This window comes from Bombina bombina, unplaced genomic scaffold, assembly GCF_027579735.1.
Source record: "Bombina bombina isolate aBomBom1 unplaced genomic scaffold, aBomBom1.pri scaffold_523, whole genome shotgun sequence".
In the NCBI taxonomy this organism is placed as follows: domain Eukaryota; kingdom Metazoa; phylum Chordata; class Amphibia; order Anura; family Bombinatoridae; genus Bombina; species Bombina bombina.
Genome location: NW_026511860.1, coordinates 142,476 through 161,226, shown reverse-complemented (window position 1 = coordinate 161,226; position 18,751 = coordinate 142,476). Strand labels below are relative to the sequence as shown.

Here is an 18,751-nt window from a genome sequence, read left to right as displayed (position 1 = left end):
AAGTGTTCTGACGGAGGTACTCATTTGGGGTACCAGGCGGTCCGTCACACATATGATAAACAATTCAGCTTTATAATTAACGTTTTTGAATGTTTTCTAAGACAGTGTGCCTTTTTTTGTTTTATGATGGAATAGAGGTCTGTTCCAAGGAATAAATATTATTGGCTTTTGAGTTTAGTATTTTGTTGATCATTTTAGAATTATCTTTTAAAAGAAATAAAGATAATCTTTGTTGGAGCCTTTCGTTTCTAAGGATATTTTTGAATGGATAACATGTCTATGTTTTTTAAAATGGGCCTTATGTCTCCCAGGATGATGCTGTTCAGGCAATGCCACAGCTTTCTCCTTAAATCTCCCTAGCCTCTATGGCGTCACCTTCAGTGCCCTGCGGTTCCTCATAGTCTACTGGAAGAGTGTATTTGCCTGGAGATTTTGCAGCTCAGGTATTCTTGCAATATCTGAAGCTTTATTTGCCTTTCTTTTTCTTCAGGGAAAGTGCAAGAGGATATTTATATATTCAGATAGTAAGGTTTCTGCTTCATTTCTACTATATAATATTGCTTCCCTCATTAGTCTGATGCAGTGCAGTAACTAGTGGCTTCTGAGGGTTTTATATCAGATTCGTTCTGTATAATTCCTTCATCTGATGCTGAAGCAGTTTCCTTCAGATTTAAGCTTGAACACCTTCGTGTATGCTAAGGAGGTTTTGGCTAATTTGGGGCGACTCTGATATGCATGTCGTTGTCAACCTTAAGAATCCAGTAAACTTTATAGATATTAGGATTCTTCTGTGAAAGTTGTTCCTGTTCCAGGCTGTGCTAGGAGAGGTCAGCGTTTCCTTTTTCCCATCTCCTGTCATTATAAAGATGTTTTCTGTCGCTGTCTCCGTTAAATATCTGGGCGCACAGTGCCTTAAGGAGTAGGGCATTTCTACTCTGGCTATGAGAAATACGATTCCTAGTGGGGATAGCTGTTCTTTTCAGGATTAATGGACTAAGCTGGGTCTTACTTGAAAGTTTGGTAAATGGTATGCCACTGTGTTAAGTGTGGCATTGTCAGGTTAGGAAATGTCCAGAAGAAGACCCAAATGCTAGGGCGAACTTAAACAACACCCTTGCACTCTGAGTTTAATCCAGGACGTGACCCCACGACAACCTCCAAAAAACAAAGTTCTCACAATATGGAGCAGGGTTAGCCTGTGCCAAAGTAATTCATGATATCAGCCAGATAGACTTCTGAATAAGGAACTGGTTTCAGGAAATGTCTTCCACAGTATCAGGAGAGCAGGGATAGTCCACTTATACTCAGACAGAAGAAGGGTAAAACAGGAAACAGTTAATAATGCAGGAGTAGGTCATTTGTTATCAGGCAGTCTGAAGGTTAACACTGTGTAGACAGTCTTTGCAGAGTATGCAACAGGTAATCAGGCAGTTTGAGGGTTAACACTGAGTAGACAGTCTTTGCAGAGTATGCAACAGGTAATCAGGCAGTTTGAGAGTTAACACTGTGTAGACAGTCTTTGCAGAGTATGCAACAGGTAATCAGGCAGTTTGAGGATAAACACTGTGTAGTCAGAACTTGCAGAATTAACAACATGTAATCAGGTAGTTTGAAGGTTAACACTGTGTTGTCAGAACTTGCAGAGATAGCAACAGGTAAGCTGGTAGCTTGAAGGTTAACACAGATTAATCAGTACTTGTTGAGATTGGCAACAGGATATCAAGCAGTTTGAAGGTTTACACTGAATAATTGTATTTGCAGAGTTTGGAAACAGGTAAACATGCAGATTGAAGGTTTCACAGAAATAACAGTATTTGAATAGTTTGGCAGTACACAGAGTAGTCTGAATATGCAGGGTTTGCAGCAGGTAAACAGGAAGTTTGAAAGTTTCACAAAACAAACAGTACTTGCATTGTTTGGAGACAGGTAATCAGGAGGTTGAAGGTTAATCCAGCATAGTAAATCCTTGAAGAGATTGGCAACAGAAAAGCAGCAGTTAGAGAGATTCCTCAGCGAAATCCTATCAGAAGCCAAAAAGTTAACAAACAAACTGGCACTGGAGAAACAGGAAGCCAAGAATAAAAAGCCTGGTTGTGACATCATCAGGAAGGGGTGGCTCAGACACCTGTCAATCAAGCACACAGAGAGGACTGCAGAGCTTCCCAGCAGCTGAGCGTGACAGTGCCCCCTCCTCAAGGACCCCTCCGGGGGACCCGACCGGGCCTGGCAGGGTATGTCTTGTGAAAAGACTTGACAAGAGCTGGAGCATGAACATGAGAGGCCGGTTCCCAAGCTCGTTCAGAGATAGGATAACCCTTCCAATGGACCAGGTAGTACAGCCGATTGCCCCGTAGCTTGGAATCGAGAATCTGGCTGACTTCAAACTCAGAAGTTCCCTCTACGGAAAGTGGAGGAGGTGGTTTACTCTTCATAGAGTACCGATTGTAGATGACTGGCTTGAGTAGGGAGACATGAAACACTGGATGGATCTTGAGAGTCTTGGGTAAGGCCAGGCGGTATGCAGAAGAACAAACTCTGGAAACAATTCGAAATGGTCCAATGTACTTAGGACCCAACTTGGTACAAGGTTGTTTTAGACGTATGAATCTGGTGGATAAAAATACTCTGTCTCCAGTACGAAGTAAAGGAGCCTTGCACCTTCTGCGATCAGCATATTTCTTATGTCTTAAGGAAGAAGAGAGAAGATTTAACAAAGGATCTCCGATTCCTATCTCTCTCCTGAAGACGTTCAGAATGCCGGGCGTCAAGAGTAATACATAAATTGATAAGACCCTCCAATGAATCAGGGAGTTCCCGAAATACAAGTTCATCCTTAAGGCGTTCGCAAAGTCCTTTGCGAAAGGCTGCCCGTAAGGCTCCATGGTTCCAATCAGTTTCTGCGGCTAAAGTCCTGAATTCAATAGCATATTGAGCTACCGAAAGGGATCCCTGTCTCAGATCCAACAATCCTGCCTCAGCAGCTGCAGACCGCCCAGGCTTGTCAAAAACAGAAGAAAAAATGGACACAAATAATTCCGCATCCTGTAGTAACGGATCATTCTTCTCTAAAAGAGGGGACACCCAGGCTAGAGCCTTACCCTTCAAGAGAGAAATAATAAAGGTGATTTTGGAAGTAGAATTGGAAAAAACTTGAGGATTGTTTCTGAAGTGTAAACGACACTGATTAAGGAATCCACGGCATTCTTCAGGATTACCGTCATATTTATCTGGAAGTGGGATTCGTGGTATATTCTGTCCAACAGTTTGAGGTGGATTAAAGACAGCATTGGTGCTAGTAGCAGTGGCAGCAGGAGTCACCGTCGCTTGAGAAGGAGCGGAGAGGTTATGTAGCAGAGCAGTAATCTGGTCAAGCTTGGAATCCAAAGATTGCAAATGAGCAGAATGATTTCCTAGAAGTTGCCCTTGTAGAGCCACAGCCATGGATAACTCGTCAGGGTCCATATTATGGCCAGTTTGTACTGTCAGGTTAGGAAATGTCCAGAAGAAGACCCAAATGCTAGGGCGAACTTAAACAACACCCTTGCACTCTGAGTTTAATCCAGGACGTGACCCCACGACAACCTCCAAAAAACAAAGTACTCACGATATGGAGCAGGGTTAGCCTGTGCCAAAGTAATTCATGATATCAGCCAGATAGACTTCTGAATAAGGAACTGGTTTCAGGAAATGTCTTCCACAGTATCAGGAGAGCAGGGATAGTCCACTTATACTCAGACAGAAGAAGGGTAAAACAGGAAACAGTTAATAATGCAGGAGTAGGTCATTTGTTATCAGGCAGTCTGAAGGTTAACACTGTGTAGACAGTCTTTGCAGAGTATGCAACAGGTAATCAGGCAGTTTGAGGGTTAACACTGAGTAGACAGTCTTTGCAGAGTATGCAACAGGTAATCAGGCAGTTTGAGAGTTAACACTGTGTAGACAGTCTTTGCAGAGTATGCAACAGGTAATCAGGCAGTTTGAGGGTAAACACTGTGTAGTCAGAACTTGCAGAATTAACAACATGTAATCAAGTAGTTTGAAGGTTAACACTGTGTTGTCAGAACTTGCAGAGATAGCAACAGGTAAGCTGGTAGCTTGAAGGTTAACACAGATTAATCAGTACTTGTTGAGATTGGCAACAGGATATCAAGCAGTTTGAAGGTTTACAATGAATAATTGTATTTGCAGAGTTTGGAAACAGGTAAACATGCAGATTGAAGGTTTCACAGAAATAACAGTATTTGAATAGTTTGGCAGTACACAGAGTAGTCTGAATATGCAGGGTTTGCAGCAGGTAAACAGGAAGTTTGAAAGTTTCACAAAACAAACAGTACTTGCATTGTTTGGAGACAGGTAATCAGGAGGTTGAAGGTTAATCCAGCATAGTAAATCCTTGAAGAGATTGGCAACAGAAAAGCAGCAGTTAGAGAGATTCCTCAGCGAAATCCTATCAGAAGCCAAAAAGTTAACAAACAAACTGGCACTGGAGAAACAGGAAGCCAAGAATAAAAAGCCTGGTTGTGACATCATCAGGAAGGGGTGGCTCAGACACCTGTCAATCAAGCAGACAGAGAGGACTGCAGAGCTTCCCAGCAGCTGAGCGTGACAGGCATCTTATGGGTGCAATGCCTTTTACAATTCCATTTTGGTACAGACTCCATTGGAGCAGATCCAGTACAGAATTAAGACTCTTAAGCTAGTCAATTCCCTATTTCTGATGCTTCCATGCATTTTCTGATGGGAGTCAAGATATCTGGCTTCGCTGTACTAGCCCGTGGGGTGTTTTGGACAGTAGATTTTTCCTCTGAGTCCAAATTTCTGGTACATCTGTACAAGGGTAAGACCTTGTTTGGTCCTGATCTGTAAGGCGTAGTTCTAATATTAAAGGAGTTTGTCCCCAATCCGGGATTAGTCCAAGTGGGGGGTTGATTCTCTCTGTCTTCAAACTTGGATACGAGGTGTCCCAGATAGTCTGTGGACATAGTACATCAGGGTTTCTACGTAGTCCTTCCTTCTCTACCTGAGGCAGGTTCCACCTTTTAATTTTATCTGCAGGCCAGATAACGGTGAGTGCTTTGGGATTTCTCTTCCCTGTGAGGGATAGTTTCAGTTCCTGTAAGAGAACAGGGCCTAGAATTTTTTCATTCCTTTTTGAGGTCCTTGATTAGGAAGGAATTTTAGTTCTATAAGTAGACCTAAAGTGTCTCAACAGGTTGTCTCAGAGTACCATTCTTCCTTCTTAACTGGGAAAGGTCAATTCATGGTGACCATTGTCCTGGAGGACGCGTATATTGCAGGTTTCTGAGGTTTACCTTTCTGTCACACACTTTCAGTTTGTGGTTCTTCCCTTTGGCCTTGCCATAGTTCTCAGAGGGGCTGTATTGGCAGGAATCAGTTTCCAGGGAGTTACTGTGGTGCCATTCCTGGATGTCATAATGGTTCAGGCACCATGTGTTCAACAATCATTCTCTCATTCTGAGATATTGCTGTCTTTTTTCATTCCTCGATTGGAAGTGAACCTGAAAATAAGTTTCCTTGGTCCAGCTACAGAGGTAGTGTCTTTGGGACCAGATTAGTTTACTTCTCTCTTGTCAGGGTGCCAGGAATCAGACTGAGACGAGAAGTAAAAAAATAATCACACCTTTATTAATAGCAAAAAATTATAAAATGTCCACAAGTCAAATAACAAGCCAGGTGTCAAAACCAGAGCTGGTAGTCAGACGAGCCGAGTCAGGAGCCAAAGCGAATAGTCAGATGAGCCGTAATCAGGAACAAGGAGAACAGCAGAGTCAGGAACAAGCCAGGGATCAGGAACCAGGAAGGATGTCAGGCAGCCAGGTAATACACAGGAACTCTCACAAACAGGTCTCAGACAACGCAAAGGCAAAGCATACTGAACAGAGGCCCTTTAAATAATAAATGATGACATCACAATTCTGAGACTGCATCCTGTCTCACATGGATGATGCACAACAGTCTGGCCATAAAAGGAAGTGCAGGAAGTGAGCAGCATCCCCCAAAATGCACCAAGTCAGGAAGAGAGGTGAGTAAAATGGCTGCCAGCAGCACATGGCAAACACAACAGGGAAAAACCCTGACATCTCTGAGGTTATTTTTGTCAGAGGTCAGGTCATAGAGGATTTTTTCTTCTTTCCTCTTTCGGCACTCTACGATTTGGCCTTTTACGGACCTAATGTATGGAATGGTCTGATGATTGTTTATTTGGACATCATCCCTTTGTCTGATCCATCTGAGAGTTTGCTGTTATACATGTTCAGATAGTGGACCAAGGATGTGGTGGCTCTGTCTTAGAGGATAGATCTAAATCTGCCAAAATGACATTCTTTCCTGTGATTTAGAGAGGGGAATTTGAGGTAGAGCGCTCACTTTGTTTGCGAGAGGTAGCGGGATTGTTACCCTAATTCTCCAGAGTCTTTTGGGTTTCTCAAGAGCATCTGTTTTGAGGTGCATTCTTCCGCAAGCTCTAGTGGTCCGGTAGATAGCTTAGCCTCCTTGCAACCAGAGGGTTGGGAGTTTGAATCCAGCTGCAGCTGATTTAATGGTGTACCTCTGTGGTCTAGTGGGTAGCCTTACATGCTTACAAGCAGGAGCTTGAGAGTTCGATCCCGCCTGCTACTGCAGTATCTGATTTTTGAGACCTTTCTGAGTAATAGTCACGGTCACTAGCCTGTTGGGTTGGTGACTATGTTCTTGGAAGCAGTTTGCTCTACACATCACCATCTTGGAGTGAAGAGCAATCTAAAATGCTCTGACGACTTGGCCTTCGTTGTCCTATCCGTTTTTTGTTATGGTTACTATTTCTTCTCAGTGGTTTACACCAACTACATGGGAGGACCCTGAAGTTCCTTTGCCATGATTGGCGTGGATTGTTTAGGTGGGAGGACGCTCACATTCTAGTTTATCCACTATTCACATTTCAGTGTATACTGGGTGCGGACTTCCTGAGCTGTTAGTTTTTTCATCTCGGGAGTGGGTTCTCTCTGAGGTGTTCTCCAGGTTCACTTTCACATGGGGGGTGCTGGAGTTGGTGATAACAGTACACCAGGTTACTAGGTTATGTCTAGGGTCAGGGATTAGCAGGCTGCTCTTCTAAATTCCCTGGCGGTTCCTTGGGATTTCAGTCTGATGGCTCTCCTCTACGAGTCTTTGCTCGTATCAAATGGGAGTGAGTATCAGTATGGTTATAGGTTCCTGCATAGTCGCAGGATCTTGTTTTCAGACCTAGCGGAGATGTGTTTTTTCCATCTTGGTGGTTGTTCCTGTGGAAGGTCCTTCTAGTTCACGGTCTTTTCTTTCATTCAACTTCTTTTTCTCTGAAGCTTTCTGCTTGGAGATGGACTGCTTATGATGATTTTTCTGAATCGGTCATTGAGATCATGATTCAGACTCGCAAGTCTGTTCCTAGTTTCTTTTACTATAAGGTAACATAGTAACATAGTAGATGAGGTTGAAAAAAGGCCGAAGTCCATCGAGTTCAACCTATACAAATCTAAAATATATACAAAAAGCTCCAGTTAAGCTTAAATAATCTCACTAAAAGGTGACCCATTTAATACTAGCAATCATATCCATGAATTTTGTTTATAGACAGAAATGTATCAAAACAATTTTTAAATGTATCTAGGGTATTGGCATTCACTACCTCCTTTGGTAATGAGTTTCACAATTGTATTGCTCTTAAAGTGAAAAAAATGTTTCCGTTGCAGGAGATTAAATCTCCTTTCCTTCAACCTTAAATGTGAACTCTGGTCACAAACAACTTTCTTGGAATAAACAGAGCTTCTGCCATCTCTGTATATGGGCCTTGAATATATTTATATAAAGTAATCATGTCACCTCTTAAGTGCCTTTTTTTCTAAAGAAAACAGACCCAGTTTTGCTAGCCTCTCCTCATAGGTTAAATTTTCCAGTCCCCTTATTAGCTTTGTGGACCTTCTCTGAACTTTTTCTAGTTCTGCAATATCTTTTTTTGCGATTGGTCCCCAGAACTGCACTCCATACTCAAGGTGAAGTCTTACCAGGGCTTTATATAGTGACAGAATTATGCTTTCCTCCCTTGAGTCAATGCCTCTTTTAATACATGCTAGTATCTTATTAGTCTTTGAAGCTGCTGCCCTGCATTGTGCACCCATCTTTAGCTTGTTATCTATTACTACCCCCAAATCCCTTTCCTCCTGTGTTTGGCTAAGTTTTGTCCCATTTATATAATACGTTGCCTGCTTATTTTTACTTCCAAAATGTAGAACCTTGCATTTTTCCGTATTTAATCTCATTTTCCATTTACCTGCCCATACTTCTAATTTTTGCAGGTCCCTTTGTAACGAAAGTTCATCCTGCACTGACCTAATGACCTTACTTAACTTAGTATCATCTGCAAAAATAGAGATGTCGCTATTTAATCCTTGCTCCAAGTCATTTATAAAAATATTAAAAAGAATAGGGCCCAGTACTGATCCCTGGGGGACTTCACTGATTACCTTTATCCAATCTGAGTATGATCCATTTACTACTACTCGTTGCTCCCTTTTTTTTATCCAGTTATTTATCCACAAACTAACATTTTCAGCTATTCCCAGTCCCTTAATTTTGTGCATTAATCTCTCATGTGGCACTGTATCAAACGCCTTTGCAAAATCTAAGTATATCACATCAACTGATTCCCCTTTATCTATATTTTTACTTACTTTCTCATAGAATCTAATTAAATTAGTTTGACATGATCTATTTCTCATAAAACCATGCTCATTAGAACTCATAATCTTGTTTACATGAATATGCTCATCAATATAATCCCTTATAATCCCTTCAAATATCTTCCCCACTATTGATGTCAGACTAACTGGTCTATAGCTTCCTGGATCATCCCTACTTCCCTTTTTGAAGAATGGCACCACATCAGCTTTACGCCAATCCTGGGGTACCATGCCTGAGGATAATGAGTCTTGAAAAATTAAGAGTAAAGGTTTGTCTATAACAGTGCTAAGTTCCCTTAACACCCTTGGGTGTATTTCATCTGGGCTTGGAGTTTTATTTACCTTAATATTATCCAATTTGTTCCTGATATCCTCTATACATAACCCAGTTAATGGTATGGGCTGGCATGTTCTATTTTGTTCCAAAGTATCATCCAATGGTTCCTCTCTTGTGTATACTGAAGAAAAAAACTGGTTTAGTATTTTAGCCTTCTCCCTGTCACTATTAATCATGCTACCCTCCACGCATTTTAATGTACCTATATTGTCTTTCTTAGATTTTTTGCTATTTATGTACTTAAAGAACCTTTTAGGGTAAGATTTAGAATCCTTTGCAATTAATTTTTCATTTTCAATTTTGGCTAATTTGATTGCTTTTTTTTGCATGCTTTGTTACATTTCTTATAAATATGGAATGTTGAGTCTGTACTATTTTCTTTGAATAATTTAAATGCCCTACATTTTTTCCTAATTTCTCTTAACACATTTTTATTCAGCCACATTGGCTTTGATTTTTTTTTTTTTATAACCATATGGTATTTGTTGATGTATATTTATTTAACAAAGTTTTAAATGTTATCCATTTATCCTCTGTATTTTTATTAGAGAATACTTTGTCCCAATTAATGTTAATTAATGCTTTCTTAAAATCGAGCAAAGGTTTCAAACAAACTGGTATATGGTTTATGTCTCTTTGTACTTCATCTATAAGGTCTCATATGTCCGTTCTTCAGGAAGGTCTCTAGTGTCCGCAGTTCTTGCAGACGTGTGGTCATAAGTGCAGGAATATTGTGTTTTAGATAGACTATCACACATTATTTAGGTTAGTTATATTAGGTAGTTATATTTAGTTGTCTCCCAATAGAATTTAATGTCTAGAAACATCTCAAGTCTTTGGGCTTTAAAGTATCCATCACTTCAAGGATTAAGTTATCGTTCATGTGGGAGATCCATTCTGATATCGAGGGGGCAGTTGGGTTTTTCCACTTTCTAGCTATCAGGGTCTTCACTGAATTGAGAGCAAATTGTAAAAGGTGTTGACAGTGTTGGCATGTTTTTGGTGGGAGTGAGTTTAATCAGAATTTTTTTTATTAAACTTGGTATTAAGCTATTAGAGATATGGCAAGAGAAGCAGACAGACACTCTCATATCTCTCATAGAAACACCCAGCACTCACCAGCTAGCTCACAGCTAAGATAAAATCACAACTGGAAAGGTTAGTCACCGCATCTGGCCAAATGGGAAAGCTCAGGCACCACGTCAAGGTCCTTTCCATTGCCTGAGTCCCTAACACAGGCACACCATCATGCGAGCTCACAAAGCCAAACAAACTGAGAACAAAGAAGGGGTGCACAGGTGGCTGTAATCACCCATAGAAAATACAAAACATGGAAGGGAACTGCACTCCAAGACCGGATCAGGTACACATCCTGTGACTCAGTAACATCCAGCCCTGGGTGCTAAATAGCACTCCAAAAAAGCTGTGATGTCACCAGAGCCACAGGCAGTTAACCTCAGTCCGGAATGGGTGCAAGAAACAAGGGAGATTACAAATAAAAAGTAATAAAACACATAGAAACACCCAGCACTCACCAGCTAGCTCACAGCTAAGATAAAATCACAACTGGAAAGGGTTAGTCACCACATCTGGCCAAATGGGAAAGCTCAGGCACCACGTCAAGGTCCTTTCCATTGCCTGAGTCCCTAACACAGGCACACCATCATGCGAGCTCTCAAAGCCAAACAAACTGAGAACAAAGAAGGGGTGCACAGGTGGCTGTAATCACCCATAGAAAATACAAAACATGGAAGGGAACTGCACTCCAAGACCGGATCAGGTACACATCCTGTGACTCAGTAACATCCAGCCCTGGGTGCTAAATAGCACTCCAAAAAAGCTGTGATGTCACCAGAGCCACAGGCAGTTAACCCCAGTCCGGAATGGGTGCAAGAAACAAGGGAGATTACAAATAAAAAGTAATACAACACATAGAAACACCCAGCACTCACCAGCTAGCTCACAGCTAAGATAAAATCACAACTGGAAAGGTTAGTCACCGCATCTGGCCAAATGGGAAAGCTCAGGCACCACGTCAAGGTCCTTTCCATTGCCTGAGTCCCTAACACAGGCACACCATCATGTGAGCTCACAAAGCCAAACAAACTGAGAACAAAGAAGGGGTGCACAGGTGGCTGTAATCACCCATAGAAAATACAAAACATGGAAGGGAACTGCACTCCAAGACCGGATCAGGTACACATCCTGTGACTCAGTAACATCCAGCCCTGGGTGCTAAATAGCACTCCAAAAAAGCTGTGATGTCACCAGAGCCACAGGCAGTTAACCCCAGTCCGGAATGGGTGCAAGAAACAAGGGAGATTACAAATAAAAAGTAATACAACACATAGAAACACCCAGCACTCACCAGCTAGCTCACAGCTAAGATAAAATCACAACTGGAAAGGTTAGTCACCGCATCTGGCCAAATGGGAAAGCTCAGGCACCACGTCAAGGTCCTTTCCATTGCCTGAGTCCCTAACACAGGCACACCATCATGCGAGCTCTCAAAGCCAAACAAACTGAGAACAAAGAAGGGGTGCACAGGTGGCTGTAATCACCCATAGAAAATACAAAACATGGAAGGGAACTGCACTCCAGACCGGATCAGGTACACATCCTGTGACTCAGTAACATCCAGCCCTGGGTGCTAAATAGCACTCCAAAAAAGCTGTGATGTCACCAGAGCCACAGGCAGTTAACCCCAGTCCGGAATGGGTGCAAGAAACAAGGGAGATTACAAATAAAAAGTAATACAACACATAGAAACACCCAGCACTCACCAGCTAGCTCATAGCTAAGATAAAATCACAACTGGAAAGGTTAGTCACCGCATCTGGCCAAATGGGAAAGCTCAGGCACCATGTCAAGGTCCTTTCCATTGCCTGAGTCCCTAACACAGGCACACCATCATGCCATCTCACAGCCAAACAAACTGAGAACAAAGAAGGGGTGCACAGGTGGCTGTAATCACCCATAGAAAATACAAAACATGGAAGGGAACTGCACTCCAAGACCGGATCAGGTACACATCCTGTGACTCAGTAACATCCAGCCCTGGGTGCTAAATAGCACTCCAAAAAAGCTGTGATGTCACCAGAGCCACAGGCAGTTAACCCCAGTCCGGAATGGGTGCAAGAAACAAGGGAGATTACAAATAAAAAGTAATACAACACATAGAAACACCCAGCACTCACCAGCTAGCTCATAGCTAAGATAAAATCACAACTGGAAAGGTTAGTCACCGCATCTGGCCAAATGGGAAAGCTCAGGCACCACGTCAAGGTCCTTTCCATTGCCTGAGTCCCTAACACAGGCACACCATCATGCGAGCTCACAAAGCCAAACAAACTGAGAACAAAGAAGGGGTGCACAGGTGGCTGTAATCACCCATAGAAAATACAAAACATGGAAGAGAACTGCACTCTCATTTTGTTTGGCTTTGTGAGCTCGCATGATGGTGTGCCTGTGTTAGGGACTCAGGCAATGGAAAGGACCTTGACGTGGTGCCTGAGCTTTCCCATTTGGCCAGATGCGGTGACTAACCTTTCCAGTTGTAATTTTATCTTAGCTGTGAGCTAGCTGGTGAGTGCTGGGTGTTTCTATGTGTTGTATTACTTTTTATTTGTAATCTCCCTTGTTTCTTGCACCCATTCCGGACTGTGGTTAACTGCCTGTGGCTCTGGTGACATCACAGCTTTTTTGGAGTGATATTTAGCACCCAGGGCTGGATGTTACTGAGTCACAGGATGTGTACCTGATCCGGTCTTGGAGTGCAGTTCCCTTCCATGTTTTGTATTTTCTATGGGTGATTACAGCCACCTGTGCACCCCTTCTTTGTTCTCAGTTTGTTTGGCTTTGTGAGCTCACATGATGGTGTGCCTGTGTTAGGGACTCAGGCAATGGAAAGGACCTTGACGTGGTGCCTGAGCTTTCCCATTTGGCCAGATGCGGTGACTAACCTTTCCAGTTGTGATTTATCTTAGCTGTGAGCTAGCTGGTGAGTGCTGGGTGTTTCTATGTGTTGTATTACTTTTTATTTGTAATCTCCCTTGTTTCTTGCACCCATTCCGGACTGGGGTTAACTGCCTGTGGCTCTGGTGACATCACAGCTTTTTTGGAGTGCTATTTAGCACCCAGGGCTGGATGTTACTGAGTCACAGGATGTGTACCTGATCCGGTTTTGGAGTGCAGTTCCCTTCCATGTTTTGTACTCTCATATCTCTCACACGGTCTGAGAATGTGAGAGACACCTAGAGAGTTTCAGGGATAGACAGAGAGCCAGAGGGGGATATAAAAGAGACCCTCACTGATGAGACACCTAGAAAGAGACCTCAGGAGACAGCACGAAGTAGAGAGCATATCTACTCCCAGTGGGCACATGCCAAACTCTCATGCATTATGTCATTACCATCCTGTGTTAATTAGTATTTCATGTTCCAGGTTTCGGATTAAACAAGTGAATATAGTTGGTGAAAGCCCCTTCAGCCAACCATCCCGCGTGATCCAGACGTTGCAAGCGCCTCCTGATATGGCACCCGGGAGCATGACCGTGCGCACCGCCAGTGAGACCACCCTGTGGATTCGTTGGGTGGTAAGACGTTGTGAGCTTCAGACACCTTACACTTATCTAGTGAATACTGCAGTATCTTGTACGGCCTGGGGGTAAGGGGGCTGAGAAAACGGCTCCATGACAATTCTGTTAGAGGACCAGTCAACACAGTAGATTTGCATAATCAACAAATGCAAGATAACAAGACAATGCAATAGCACTTAGTCTGAACTTCAAATGAGTAGTAGATTTTTTTTCTGACAATTTTAAAAGTTATGTCTTTTTCCACTCCCCCTGTACCATGTGACAGCCATCAGCCAATCACAAATGCATACACGTACCATGTGACAGCCATCAGCCATTCACAAATGCATACACGTACCATGTGACAGCCATCAGCCATTCACAAATGCATACACGTACCATGTGACAGCCATCAGCCATTCACAAATGCATACACACTTATTCTTGCACATGCTCAGTAGGAGCTGGTGACTGAAAACGTTTAAATATAAAAAGACTGTGCACATTTACGGCTAGATTTAGAGTTCGGCGGTAGCCGTCAAAACCAGCGTTAGAGGCTCCTAACGCTGGTTTTGGGCTACCGCTGGTATTTAGGAGTCAGTGATTAAAGGGTCTAAACGCTCACTTTACAGCCGCGACTTTTCCATACCGCAGATCCCCCTACGCCATTTGCGTAGCCTATCTTTTCAATGGGATCTTCCTAACGCCGGTATTTAGAGTCGTTTCTGCAGTGAGCGTTAGAGCTCTAACGACAAGATTCCAGCCGCCTGAAAATAGCAGGAGTTAAGAGCTTTCTGGCTAACGCCGGTTTATAAAGCTCTTAACTACTGTACCCTAAAGTACACTAACACCCATAAACTACCTATGTACCCCTAAACCGAGGGTCCCCCCACATTGCCGCCACTCGAATAAAAATTTAAACCCCTAATCTGCCCGACCGCCACCTACGTTATACTTATGTACCCCTAATCTGCTGCCCCTAACACCGCCGACCCCTGTATTATATCTATTAACCCCTAACTTGCCCCCACAACGTCGCCGCAAGCTACTTAAAATAATTAACCCCTAATCTTCCGACCGCAAATCGCCCGCCACCCTACGTTATTCCTATGTACCCCTAATCTGCTACCCCTAACATCGCCGACCCCTATGTTATATTTATTAACCCCTAATCTGCCCCCCACAACGTCGCCGACACCTACCTACACTTATTCCCCCTAATCTGCCGAGCGGACCTGAGCGCTACTATAATAAAGTTATTAACCCCTAATCCGCCTCACTAACCCTATCATAAATAGTATTAACCCCTAATCTGCCTCCCTAACATCGCCGACACCTACCTTCAATTATTAACCCCTAATCTTCCGATCGGAGCTCACCGCTATTCTAATAAATGTATTAACCCCTAAAGCTAAGTCTAACCCTAACACTAACACCCCCCTAAGTTAAATATAATTTTTATCTAACGAAATAAATTAACTCTTATTAAATAAATAATTTCCTATTTAAAGCTAAATACTTACCTGTAAAATAAATCCTAATATAGCTACAATATAATTTATAATTATATTATAGCTATTTTAGGATTAATATTTATTTTACAGGCAACTTTGTAATTATTTTAACCAGGTACAATAGCTATTAAATAGTTAAGAACTATTTAATAGTTACCTAGTTAAAATAATAACAAATTTACCTGTAAAATAAATCCTAACCTAAGATATAATTAAACCTAACACTACCCTATCAATAAAATAATTAAATAAACTACCTACAATTACCTACAATTAACCTAAACACTACACTATCAATAAATTAATTAAACACAATTGCTACAAATAAATAAAATTAAATAAACTATCTAAAGTACAAAAAATAAAAAAGAACTAAGTTACAGAAAATAATAAAATATTTACAAAGATAAGAAAAATATTACAACAATTTTAAACTAATTACACCTACTCTAAGCCCCCTAATAAAATAACAAAGCCCCCCAAAATAAAAAATTCCCTACCCTATTCTAAAATACAAATATTACAAGCTCTTTTACCTTACCAGCCCTGAACAGGGCCCTTTGCGGGGCATGCCCCAAGAATTTCAGCTCTTTTGCCTGTAAAAAAAAACATACAATACCCCCCCCCAACATTACAACCCACCACCCACATACCCCTAATCTAACCCAAACCCCCCTTAAATAAACCTAACACTACCCCCCTGATGATCTTCCTACCTTGTCTTCACCATGCCAGGTTCACCGATCCGTCCTGGCTCCAAGATCTTCATCCAACCCTAGCGGGGGGCTAGACATCCACTGAAGAAGTCCAGAAGAGGGTCCAAAGTCTTCCTCCTATCCGGCAAGAAGAGGACATCCGGACCGGCAAACATCTTCTCCAAGCGGGCATCTTCTATCTTCTTCCATCCGATGACGACCGGCTCCATCTTGAAGACCTCCAGCGCGGATCCATCCTCTTCTTCCGACGACTAGACGACGAATGACGGTTCCTTTAAGGGACGTCATCTAAGATGGCGTCCCTCGAATTCCGATTGGCTGATAGGATTCTATCAGCCAATCGGAATTAAGGTAGGAATTTTCTGATTGGCTGATGGAATCAGCCAATCAGAATATAGTTCAATCCGATTGGCTGATCCAATCAGCCAATCAGATTGAGCTCGCATTCTATTGGCTGTTCCGATCAGCCAATAGAATGCGAGCTCAATCTGATTGGCTGATTGGATCAGCCAATCGGATTGAACTATATTCTGATTGGCTGATTCCATCAGCCAATCAGAAAATTCCTACCTTAATTCCGATTGGCTGATAGAATCCTATCAGCCAATCGGAATTCGAGGGACGCCATCTTGGATGACGTCCCTTAAAGGAACCGTCATTCGTCGTCTAGTCGTCGGAAGAAGAGGATGGATCCGCGCTGGAGGTCTTCAAGATGGAGCCGGTCGTCATCGGATGGAAGAAGATAGAAGATGCCGCTTGGAGAAGATGTTTGCCGGTCCGGATGTCCTCTTCTTGCCGGATAGGAGGAAGACTTTGGACCCTCTTCTGGACTTCTTCAGTGGATGTCTAGCCCCCGCTTGGGTTGGATGAAGATCTTGGAGCCAGGACGGATCGGTGAACCTGGCATGGTGAAGACAAGGTAGGAAGATCATCAGGGGGGTAGTGTTAGGTTTATTTAAGGGGGGTTTGGGTTAGATTAGGGGTATGTGGGTGGTGGGTTGTAATGTTGGGGGGGGGGTATTGTATGTTTTTTTTTTACAGGCAAAAGAGCTGAAATTCTTGGGGCATGCCCCGCAAAGGGCCCTGTTCAGGGCTGGTAAGGTAAAAGAGCTTGTAATATTTGTATTTTAGAATAGGGTAGGGAATTTTTTATTTTGGGGGGCTTTGTTATTTTATTAGGGGGGCTTAGAGTAGGTGTAATTAGTTTAAAATTGTTGTAATATTTTTCTTATGTTTGTAAATATTTTATTATTTTCTGTAACTTAGTTCTTTTTATTTTTTGTACTTTAGATAGTTTATTTAATTTTATTTATTTGTAGCAATTGTGTTTAATTAATTTATTGATAGTGTATTGTTAGGTTAATTGTAGGTAATTGTAGGTAGTTTATTTAATTATTTTATTGATAGGGTAGTGTTAGGTTTAATTATATCTTAGGTTAGGATTTATTTTACAGGGTAAATTTGTTATTATTTTAACTAGGTAACTATTAAATAGTTCTTAACTATTTAATAGCTATTGTACCTGGTTAAAATTATAACAAATTTACCTGTAAAATAAATCCTAAATAGCTATAATATAATTATAATTTATATTGTAGCTATATTAGGATTTATTTTACAGGTAGTATTTAGCTTTAAATAGGAATCATTTATTTAATAAGAGTTAATTTATTTCGTTAGATAAAAATTATATTTAACTTAGGGGGTGTTAGTGTTAGGGTTAGACTTAGCTTTAGGGGTTAATACATTTATTAGAATAGCGGTGAGCTCCGGTCGGCAGATTAGGGGTTAATAATTGAAGGTAGGTGTCGGCGATGTTAGGGAGGGCAGATTAGGGGTTAATACTATTTATGATAGGGTTAGTGAGGCGGATTAGGGGTTAATAACTTTATTAAAGTAGCGCTCAGGTCCGCTCGGCAGATTAGGGGTTAATAAGTGTAGGCAGGTGTCGGCGACGTTGTGGGGGGCAGATTAGGGGTTAATAAATATAACATAGGGGTCGGCGATGTAGGGCAGCAGATTAGGGGTACATAGGGATAACGTAGGTGGCGGCGGTTTACGGAGCGGCAGATTAGGGGTTAAAAGTGTAATGCAGGGGTCAGCGATAGCGGGGGCGGCAGATTAGGAGTTAATAAGTGTAAGGTTAGGGGTGTTTAGACTCGGGGTACATGTTAGGGTGTTAGGTGCAGACGTAGGAAGTGTTTCCCCATAGGAAACAATGGGTCTGCGTTTAGGAGCTGAACGCTGCTTTTTTCCAGGTGTTAGGTTTTTTTTCAGCTCAAACAGCCCCATTGTTTCCTATGGGAGAATCGTGCACGAGCACGTTTTTGAGGCCGGCCGCGTCCGTAAGCAACTCTGGTATCGAGAGTTGCATTGGCGGTAAAAATGCTCTACGCTCCTTTTTTGGAGCCTAACGCAGCATTTGTTTGAACTCTCGATACCAGAGTTAAATTTATGGTGCGGCCAGAAAAAAACCCGCGGAGCGTTAACAGCCCTTTTACCGCCGAACTCTAAATCTAGGCCATAGTTAATGGAAGTAAATTGGAAAGTTGTTTAAAATGGTGGCTCTATCTGAATAATGACAGTTTAATTTTGATTGAGTGTCCCTTTAATTTTCCAGGCAACAAACAGGAGCATAAAAAGGTGCAAAATAGTTATTATTATTGTCAGGGTGCTATGTCGTCTCATCACTGTAGCACCCCCAAACCGATCGGATGCCCTGAATTATTTACGTGCCCAGTGCAGATCTTGTGCCAGTACTGTTACATACTGTGATGTCACCAGCATGTGGGGGATTTGAGCTCACATGACCTACAGTTGTACGCCCCCATAAGCAAACATACAGCTTAAATAGTATTAAAGGGACATGAAACCCAAAAGATAGAGCAGAAAAC

At 42.1% G+C, this 18,751-nt stretch overlaps 1 protein-coding gene across 1 annotated transcript in view; it reads left to right on the top strand.

Annotated features, from left to right (window-relative positions):
* LOC128643975 (protein sidekick-1) overlaps positions 1-18,751 on the top strand; it is a gene marked incomplete in the record, with an annotated part of 285,109 nt that overhangs the window by 135,619 nt on the left and 130,739 nt on the right. Inside the window, 1 exon segment of the mRNA XM_053696740.1 lies at positions 13,495-13,645. Within this exon segment, the coding sequence (XP_053552715.1) occupies positions 13,495-13,645 (151 nt within the window).